Source organism: Marmota marmota, unplaced genomic scaffold, assembly GCF_001458135.2.
Source record: "Marmota marmota marmota unplaced genomic scaffold, marMar, whole genome shotgun sequence".
Classification (NCBI taxonomy): domain Eukaryota; kingdom Metazoa; phylum Chordata; class Mammalia; order Rodentia; family Sciuridae; genus Marmota; species Marmota marmota.
The window spans coordinates 56,748,560-56,759,224 of NW_026000037.1; the positions used below are offsets into that span (position 1 = coordinate 56,748,560).

At 32.9% G+C, this 10,665-nt stretch overlaps 1 protein-coding gene across 9 annotated transcripts in view; it reads left to right on the forward strand.

The window, feature by feature from the left end:
• The window catches only part of Ubr3 (ubiquitin protein ligase E3 component n-recognin 3), a 226,280-nt gene that overhangs the window by 136,765 nt on the left and 78,850 nt on the right, over window positions 1–10,665 (forward strand). For all 9 annotated transcript variants that reach the window (XR_007350982.1, XM_048812453.1, XM_015479299.2 and 6 more), the window contains 2 exons: window positions 4,246–4,379; window positions 8,673–8,783. Coding sequence is in view for 8 of the 9 variants with exons in the window: in XM_048812453.1 (XP_048668410.1) it covers window positions 4,246–4,379; window positions 8,673–8,783 (245 nt within the window). In the remaining variant the exon portion in view is untranslated. The remainder of the gene's footprint in view (window positions 1–4,245; window positions 4,380–8,672; window positions 8,784–10,665) is intronic.

A 10,665-nucleotide genomic window follows, 5' to 3' on the forward strand; every position in this document is an offset into this window, starting at 1 on the left:
AAGAACAGTGGAATGAATCTAACATAACTTTCCTAAGCACATACATGAGTATACCATAGTGAATCTCACCATCATGTGTATCCATAAGACACTAAACAACAGCAATAACAAGAATCCCTGAAAGTAAATGGCAGAAAGATCAGTAGAGGGAAGGGAACATGGAGAGTGTGGGAGGCAAAAGGGAAGTACTAGGGACTGAATTAGAGCAAATTATATTCTATATGCCTTTATAGTTATGTCAAAATATATCCCAATGTTATGTATAATTTAGAAGAATCAATAAAATGGAAAAAAAAAAAACACCAGAGATCTTATATATGTTACACAGTTTTTTTTTGTTGTTGTTGTTCATTTTTGTTAAGGTGGGATCATATATCACCAGTGCTAAGTGTCCAATAACATGATCAGCTTTCTTGTTAATTTAATTGTTATAAAATTTGAAAGCTTTATAAATCCATAAATATTGTCAGTTTAAGTATTTTAATTATATCTGAAATGTTCTGAAAGTTTTCTTCTTGTTTGTTTGGCTATTAGAGCCAGTAATTTTTTCTTTGGTACTAGGATTGAACCCAGGGGTACTTAACCACTAAGCCATGTCCCTAGCCCTTTTTAATTTTGAGACAGGGTTTCACTAGGTTGCTTAGGGCCTTGCTAAGTTTTTGAGACTGGCTTTGAACTCATGATCCTCCTGCCTCAGCCTCCTGAGTCACTGGGATTACAGGCATGTACCACCATACCCAGATAGAGCCAGTTAATTGTGAAATAGCCTAAGGATATATACATTGCCAACCTGTCATTAAAAAATATTTTAAAAATTTGAAGTTTTTTTTTTAAGGATTTGTCTTGATATTACCCATCCTCTCCCATTTGAAGTATTTTGAAGTAATGATATTTCTTATGTAATTTAGTCCAATCCGTTTAATCTATCTTCTACAGGAGTTTATATGAAGAAACTAAACCTGAAAAGAGCTGCATATCTAGATTTTCAAACTGAAAATCAGTGTTCTTGTTTGTAGAAAGGTGTAAGCAGTCAGATAAAAACCATAAAGGGGAGGGTGGGTAGGGAATGGAGCTGTAAAGAAGGGTATTTTTTGTATACTGGTAAAACTAAGTAGATATTAGTTCATGATTGGCCTGAAGACTATCCTGCTAAGTGAAATAAGCCAAAGGTAAAATGTTTTCTCTGACATGTGGATGGAAGCTAACTCACAATAAGAGGCGGCAGGAGAATAGAAGTTCAGTCATTTAGACAGTGGGGAATGGAGAGAAGAGAAGATGGGACAGGAAAAGGAAAGACAGTGAATGAATCTAACATAATTTTCCTATGTACATATATGAAAACATCATAGTGAATCGCACCATCAGGTACATCCACAAGAATGGAGTCCTAACTAGACTAAGATATATTCCATACTTGTATAATTATATCAAAATGGATTTACTATCATGTGTAACTAAAAAGAACCAATAAATTAAAAATATAAAACAACTCATGCTGCCTTCTCACAAGATCAGAGAGCAGAAAAGTTAATTGGAAAATTTAAATATCATTACATTATTTATTATAATTTGCACACACATAACTCATAAACTGATATGACCCTAAAAAAACTAAGTAGATATTAATTGAAGTTTGATTTTTTGACATGAAGATATGAATTGTATTCCCTAAGGTAGTCATAAAGAAAAACAATCTTAAAACACATCACATAAGTAAAAGAAATGAGAAAAGAATCAAAATGATATACTAGAAAAATCTTAATCACAAAAGAAGGAAGTAATGAATGACTTATGAAATAAGAGAAAACAAATAACAAAATGGCCGAATTAAGTCCTTTCTTATCTGTGATCACTTGAAATAGAATGCATTACATTATCCAGGTAAAAGGCAGAGATGGACAGAATGGATGAAAAATTGTGATAACACTATATGCTCTCTACACTTTAGATCTAATGACACCAGTGGGTTGAAAGTGAAAGAATGGGAAGATATTTCATGCAAATAGTAACCCAAAGAAAGCTTTACTATATAAAGCTTTATACTAACATGAGACAAAATAAACAACACATTATAATTATTTGTAAGAAACAAAGAAGGATTTTATATATTAATAAGCTGATCTTGTGCCATACAACAGAGCCCACAAATATATGAAGTAAAAAATTGAGAGAATCGAAGGAAGAAACACTTCTCCAGTAATGTTTGGAGACCTTGGTGGATAGAATAGCTAGATAGAAGACCCAAAAGACAACTGAACACTTGAGCAACACTATAAAACAAACAAACCTAAGAGAATTATATAGAATTCAACAAGAGTAAGCATATATTTTTTACTGGTGAATTCTATCAACCACTTAAAGATTAATATTAATTCTTCTCAAACTAGTCCAAGTAGTAGAAAAGAAGGAACGAACTTCCTTAATCATTCCTATGATGATAGCATTATTGTGACATCAAAACCAAATAAGGACATCACAAGAAGAACAAAGATAGATCAATAAATACTCTTTATGAATATAGGTTGCAGAGATCCTCAACAAAATCCTAACAAACTGAGCCTATCAGTATAGTAAAGAATTACAAGTCATCTTGATTATATTTTAGCTGCTAGCATTCATCTGCTTCTGTTACTTTGTTGCTGCTGCTGGCGCTTCTACTGTAAATCCTTCCCAAAGTCATGGCCCACTATGGTTCACCTGAAATTCTCTTCTCTGAGAACAGTTTTCCCCATGTTATTGAATTTAATAGTAACATGTGGTACTGTTTATTTTTTATTCTCTTTTTTTGTGCTTTGATGTTTTATAATTATAAAATCTTAGCATTGTTTTCCCCTTATTTTGCTACCTACCTCTTTCTAGTTTCTCATTTTGAAAAATTTTGTCTCTAAGAAAGTTGAATACCGTTTACCTATAGTCACCAGTTGTTGCCATACTGCCATGATTTTTTTCTTTAGTATTCTGAGATATACCGACAGACACATATGCACACAGACACATTCCTTTTTAGAAGAAAATTATTGACATCATAACATTATATCCCTAAATATTTCAGAATGTATCTCCTAAGAACAAGGATATTTTACATAGACATAGCGCCATTATACCAAATAAATTTAATATTAATAACAATGTACTGACGATTCAAATTCACTCAGTTGTCCAAATATTTTGTTTTTCTTATTTATTTGAAAAATAATAGGTCTTTATATTTATGTGGTACAGGGTGATGTTTTGATGTATGTATACATTGTAGGAGGAGTAACTCAAGCTAATTGACTTATCTGTTACATCACCTTTTGGCATTTCTTGTGAGAACTAATATTAATTTTATAACAGATATTCCTTTTCTTGATCCAGGATCTAATAAATGATCATGTATTGCTTTTTGTTGCCATTTCTTATTAATCTCATTTAATTTTGAATAGTCTCTCTAGCCCTTTATTAAAATTTCAAAGAATCCAGGTTGGTTGTTCCATAGATGTGTTATTATCTGGATTTGTGTGATTGTTTTCTCATTATTAGATTCAAGTTAAACATTTTTGGCAAAGGTATTACCTAAGTGATGTTCCTTCCATTGGCTTCACATTAGAAGGCACACAATGTCCACTTGTCCCATTTTTGGTGATGCCAACCAAATTTGATCCCTTGGTTAAGGTGGCAAGTAATCGGTAGAATAATATTCTAAGACCTGTTTATCTTTTTACCATTTTACTTGGTGTTCCTTGCCTTAACCAAAGAATATGTCATCTGTTAACTGTCATTATTCTTATTGATACTTCGTTTTCTCAAATTTGACCTGTCTAAACTCTGTCAGGTTCTCATGAAACTGCCTTCTCAGTGTTTGAACCACTTCCTTGTTGTTCACAATTCTAGGCTCACTTTGAGCTTTTCCCCAATCCTGGACAAAGGCGCTTTCTCCAAAGATCTCTGCTTTCTTTTTGTGAGAAATAGTGTATTTAGGAATTAAATTTGTTTAGGGTTTTTCAGTGGACATATACTTAAGAAACCATCTATCCATGCATACTTTTGTGTTATCTTGAAAAGTAAATATTGACATATTTGTACCTTTATTTACTCTGTAGAAGAAAACTCAAATGCCACTCTTTTTTAAGGTCCTAAGAATATTTTAATAGTGGAAAATTTAGTGTAGTTTGTGGTAAATAATCTGACTTTTCTTGGAGAATCAGGTATGTTAGTTACTTAATGAGTTTTTTTTTTTTTTTTTTTTAATCTATGTTGATGTAGTTTTGGGGCAGTGCCGTGATAATGTTGAACCAAAAAAATTGCCCATTACTGAAGAGGAGCAGATTTACCCTTGGGACACATGTGCAGCAGTTCATGATGTGAGGCTTTCATTATTACAGCGTTATTTTAAGGATGTAAGTACTTTTTTGGTGAACAATATTTTAAACTGCAAAGTTGATGGTGATTTCCCTCCAGAGTTTTATTTTATATTTTCTATTTCTAATGAAATGTCATTCTGATTTCAAATCTGAAAGTAGCTTACCAGGAAAAGTTAATATGTGACTAGAAATGAAAATCTGTTAATAAATAAAAATTTCAAGCAATAAATGTGATAGGTTTATTTTAAATGTTCATTGTAAAGTATTCACAGTTCAATTTAGTGGAAGAATGGGTATTAACTCTAAAAAAATTTAGATATGGTGTGAATTAGATAAAGTGTGACTATTTTGCCAAGATTTTTGCCTCCTTTTACTTTCATTTAAAGATATACAATAAAATCTCATTATAGTACTTCTAAAATATAATGGAGGGGTAGTCATGACTTGTTGTGAACTTAGTAGGTTTTTTTCCAGTTCTTGCATCTAGATGCTGTAGTACTCAGAAGTGTTTCAAGGCTTTGAAGATATAGTTTAACATTTTAAAAAAATTTTTATATCATTGATGTTTCCTGTCTGAATTATCAAATGGAGTTTCCTTTCCTGTGCTATCATTTTGAATCAACTGTGTCTTGTGATTTAAGTAAACGTATGATAAAGGCTTAAAATACTTAAAATATAAAACATTATTTTTAGTTAGGCTACATATAAGATGATTATCTAGAAAGATTTCCAGATAGAACTTTTTTCTTCCTTGTAAATCTGTTGGTTTAAATAGAAGAAACTCTTAGAATAGGTAGGAGACAGAATACTTAATTAGAAAAAAACAGTAACTGACAGTAATGATAAGAGCTAGAATATAACGTGGTTCCATACTATATTGGACTAAAGTTTATGGTGGTTTCTGGAGGTTCTAGTTAGGGAGGCATTGTGTAGAGTAGAAAGAGTCCTAGACCAGGAAAAAAAAAAAAAGAGAGATTTCATCCCAATTCTGCTGTTTCTAAGCTATGTAAGCCTGGCTAAATCCCTTAAAGTCCTCTAAAACTTGATTTTCTCATCTGTAGAGAATGGTCTTTCCTGCAGTAACTCACCGGGTTGGAGGTTCTTTTAGATCACCTTTCCTGTAATACAGGTCAACAGAAATGTGAAATGATGTTTTTAATATTCACAGAAGCTTACTTAGGGGCTTAGATTAGGTTTTATAAGGCAGTTCAGTTTAGGAAATGAGGACCATGCTTCCATACATTTTCATAAGCTATAAAATTAAATTATGGTTAGCTTGTAAGTAACTTCTGTGCATATTGCACAAGGGTGCACACACATTTTCACACTTTTGAAATTCCTTATTGTTTGAATTTTTTTACGGAGTACATATGTTACATGACTAATCAAAGACCAATATTCTCTACTTTCCTTCCTTCTTTCATACTGGAGATTGAATCCAGGGTGCCACATCTGCAGCCTATTTTTTAATTTTTAATTTTGAAATAGGGTCTCACTAAATAGCTGAGACTGATCTCCAACTTGTGATCCTCCTGCCTTAGCCTCCCAAGTTGCTGAGATTACAGTGTGCACCAGTGTGCCTTGTTAAAGACATTCTAAAATTATATTAAGTTCTGCTTTTGTGCAGTTTTGCTACATCTTTGGTTTGATTTTATATTTTGGTCATAATCCTGGTTTTAATTTTACCATCTTGAGTCACTTTAAAGTAAATGGATAAAGATAAATGCCAAAGCCAAATAGAAAAACATTTTTGATTTAATCAAAATATAGCCAAGACTTAAGAGCATAATAATTATGAGGGAATGGATGATTAAATAAAGGAGAGAAGGTCTGGGTATGTCTTAAAAGCCAGAGTAGTTATTAATTCTAGAAAAAAGGTTCTGTTTTTTTTTTTTTTTTTTTAAATAAAAGGGCACTCTGACCTGAAATTTGAAAATTTGAATGGACCTGAACTCTGGTGTTTCTGTTAGTGATTATGAGATTTTTATTCCAAATCAGTACTTTTGTGTACTTTCATAATAGTTATTTTGTGTATATATGACATACTCCTCAGATGATATGCCTTTGGAGGTCTAAGGCCATTTCTTATGTTGGTTTTATATCCTCTCAGAGGCTCGAACATACTCTGTTTTGTAGATGCTTCCTGGATTTCTTACTGAATCACACTAAACAGAATGCCAGTTTTATAGCTAGAATAGACTGTATAGAACAGAAGAGTAACTATTATTGGGCACTGGTATTGATTTTAGAATTAAACTGTAGATTCTGCTCTCTTTACATCAAATGCATGCTTTTTACAGAGTTGACATGTAGAATTTAGTTATGTAAGACAGTACATTCACTATAGAAATTGGAAGTGTTATATATGGATGATGTGACACATTAGAGGGACAGAACCTGAGCTTTGGAGTCAGGTAGACTTGTTTCATCTTGGGCTCTACTGCTTAGAGCTTATTGATCTTACTAAATTTTTCATTCTTCTCTTAAAAAAGGGATAATTCCACCTACCCTAGGAAGTCTTAGTAAATACAGAAGTTGTCAAGATTTAGTGTTAAGTACCGATTACAGTGACAGGCAGGCACATAGTTGAAGATTCTCTAAAATATTAGTCTCACACTAGTAAATGCTTTCCTCTACTTCTGAATGTAGCAAACTCAGATAAAATATCTATCAGTTATATAGACAAATGACTACTATTTTCATTTTTAAAAGCTAACCACTTTTATTAAAAATAGATTCATTACCTTGTTATAGTATAGTGACAGAGAGAGCAACTTGTTTGTTAACTGACTACTGACCATTCTAAAATAATCTAACACCCAAATCTGCTTCAATTTCAAGTAGCTCCAAAACATAAAACAGAGATGAGTAGGCCTTCTGATGTTTTTCTGATTTGTAACAGTAGAAGCTTGCTTACTTGCTGTGAGTATTTGATTTATGTCACTGCACATCTTTAAATCTGCTGGGAAGGCATTTTGCACTCTGAAATATTTTCAACTTTTACATACTTTTGAAGAGTTGTGATCTAAAATTGGAACTTTTTCCACTATCATTTAAAGTTCATTTTGATTGGGCGTGATTTCAAGCACGGATGATCCTAGCTGCTGGGGAGGCTGAGGCAGGAAGATTGCAAGTTTGAGGATAGCCTGGGCCAACATAGTGAGACTGTGTCTCAATAACATGAAAAAATAAATAATTTGGTGATTTTACATATATAACTTTTTCTCTAAAATAAAAATAAAATTTAAAGGTTTAAATTTTATTTTAACATGTAAGAACATGCTTAAAAATTTGATTCGATAGCTTTCAAGTCTTTCTTTCAAGTTAGATCTAGGCCTTACATTGCTCTGGCCTGTCCATTTGTTTACTATAGGCTCTAGAGGGTAAATTAAAGTTCATGCCCAAATGTTGTTTGACAGAGGCCAAATGGTGGAAATTCCAAGCAAGAGATTTTGAAAAATCTTAAGCTTGTCTATAGGTTGAGAAGAGGTTTGGAACCCAATGTTGTGGTATACAGGTTAAAGGCTGATGTAGAATGACTCTTATTTTTCTAACATGGTGACTAATTTGATTGTGGAGTTTTTAAACTGAGAGGAAGGGAAAGATTCATAGAAAAGATGCCATGTTAAGTTTTTGACAATGATTTTGTGTTAACTGAGGGACATCAAACTGGAAATTTCTGGTAGGCTGTTGAGATTTTGTTTCAAACAACCAGACAAGATATCCAGACTTACAGGGTAGTAATTTCAACTTACTAATTACTTGCTTAGGGAGAATGTTTTCATGAGAAGAACAGTAGCAATAAGTAAAGAACTTTGAGGAGTAAAAACATTGAGGGGGCAGGTGAAGAAAAAGAGTCTTGGAAGAAGGCCTAAGAAAAATAGTTAAAGAGAAAGGAAGAAAACTAAGAGAGTAGCATTATGGATGCTAAAGGAAAGTAGGCATTTAAGGAAAGCAGTTGTTATGTCAGATAATACAGAAAGATTAAGTTCCATATAGAACATATAAAATAATCAACAATATAGTTTATAGTGAATATATACAATATTGAGAACTTCTCTTTTACAGGATGGAAAAAGGCTAGTTCATAATGTGTATTCTGTTTCCTAATGAGTGTACATATTTGGGGCCTGAAACTTCATGGTATTCTGATTTTAAAGATAACTGCCTAGGGCTGTCCAGACAGGTTAGTCAGATATTTATTTATATCACAAAACTACAAATGCCACATCAGTATAACAATATGAAATCATGTAGAGGTTTGTGAGGATATATTTAAACATGTTTATACATCTTTAACTTTTTTTTTCTTTCTTTTTTTTTTTTAAGAGTTCTTGTCTTTTGGCAGTATCAATTGGCTGGGAAGGAGGTGTTTATGTACAAACCTGTGGCCACACATTACATATAGATTGTCATAAATCTTACATGGAATCATTACGGGTAAGTTGATTGGAAAAAAAAATTAAAGATGTGTGTATCTTTCCATCTTCATAACATGTGCATCCCAGTTCCACCTCTTCAGCTTGAGTGATTTTCATTTTTTTACTTGACTTTAGCAGTTGACTTCCCTGTTGCAACTGAGACTTTGGTATAATTACTTAGAAATATTAACCTTTTTAACATCCTACCATATCATCTTATTATATGATTCCTCAAATTCTCTTATTTTCACTCTCATTAGATTTTTTTTTTTTTTTTGGTATCAAGGATTGAACTCAGGGGCACTTGACCATTGCGCCACAATCCCCAGAACCTATTTTGTTTTTTATTTAGAGACAGGGTCTCACTGAGTTGCTTATTGCCTCACTTTTGCTAACATTGGCTTTGAACCTTCGATCTTTCTGTCTCAACCTCCTGAGCTGCTGGGATTATATTGTGCCCAACTTCACTAGGATTTTTTTTTTTTTTTTACCCTCTTTACATTTTTCCTAGTAAATTACCTCTTGTATTACGCCTATTCTGACTTTACTAGTCATTTAATCTGTCTCCCCTGATTTTAGATCTGGGAGGCTTGCCCTGCTAGAAAAATCATAAAACTAATTGAACTGTTATCACAAATTTATGATTTCCTATAATAGTGATGTAGAATCATGAGTTGTAAATATACATTTTAATTCAATTGTCTGTCTTTGGTTGCTTTCTTCTCTTCTCCTCAGCATCTATTCTAAACCTTTGCCTCTCCCATCCCATTTTTTTCCCCCTAAACTCCAAGATCTTTTTTCTCCCATTAGATTCTGTCTCATATTATGTCAACAGGAAAACTGTCTCTTTGTCATACATTTCCTTGGCTTCCTAACTTTTTAAAAATTCCATAATAAATGATTCCATATTTTAACCCATTCTTTCTCTTTCTTTTCTATTCTTGGAGATAGTATTCTTTCTTCTGTTTAAGAATAACTTTTCTATGAAGGTACTCTACAATCTGAGCTTGCCTATTACGTTATCTTTTATCAACTTAGCATTAATAAGTTCACTAATAGTTCTTAATCACATTATACATTTTCCATACCCCTATATTCAATTGTTCATTCAATAAATATTTGTTCAGTGTCTGTAATGTTCTGGTACTATGATAGTCATTGAAGATACAATAATGAATAAGACCTGTGTCCACAACAGTTGCAGTATATGTGCTAATTATTATGAGGCATATACAGGATCTTATTGGAACATCTGCTAGGTGCCAGAATATCTAACGAAATAAGATAAATGAATGATGAGACATGAGCCTGGAAAGAGAATTGGGACCAGATTGTAAAGGGCCTTGTGGCCCATGTAAAGAATTTTACATATAGATTCTTTAGAGAAAGTTATTAAGGGCTTTTAAATAGAAATATGAAATGTCCACAAAGGTCATTTTGACAGTTGCATAAGAGAGGGGATTAAAGGGGCGTAAGAAGAAAATGTGATTATAACTGTTTAGGAAGTAAATAATGGTGGCTTGGACTTGGTTATGGTAGTGGAGATGGAGAAGATGTTATAGATTTGAAATACATTTAAAAGGATACTCTTGTGGACTTGGTGAGAGATTGCATATAGAACATAGGGAGAAGGAAGGAATCAGGATGAAAGATGATGGTGATCATTGAAAGATTTTGATTTGGAATAACAAGGTTTCACGTTAGGTGCTAGATACATTAGATCTTGTGTAGCAGTGTGGTTGGGAAGCTAATTAGGAAGATCAGCAACGAGGGTAGGAAGAATAAAGTGGCTGGGAGAAGAACTGAAGGGAAGGAGCTGGGGATATAGCTCAGTTGGTAGAGTGCTTGCCTTGCATGCACAAGGCCCTGGGTTCAATTCCCAGCACCACAAAAAGAAAAGA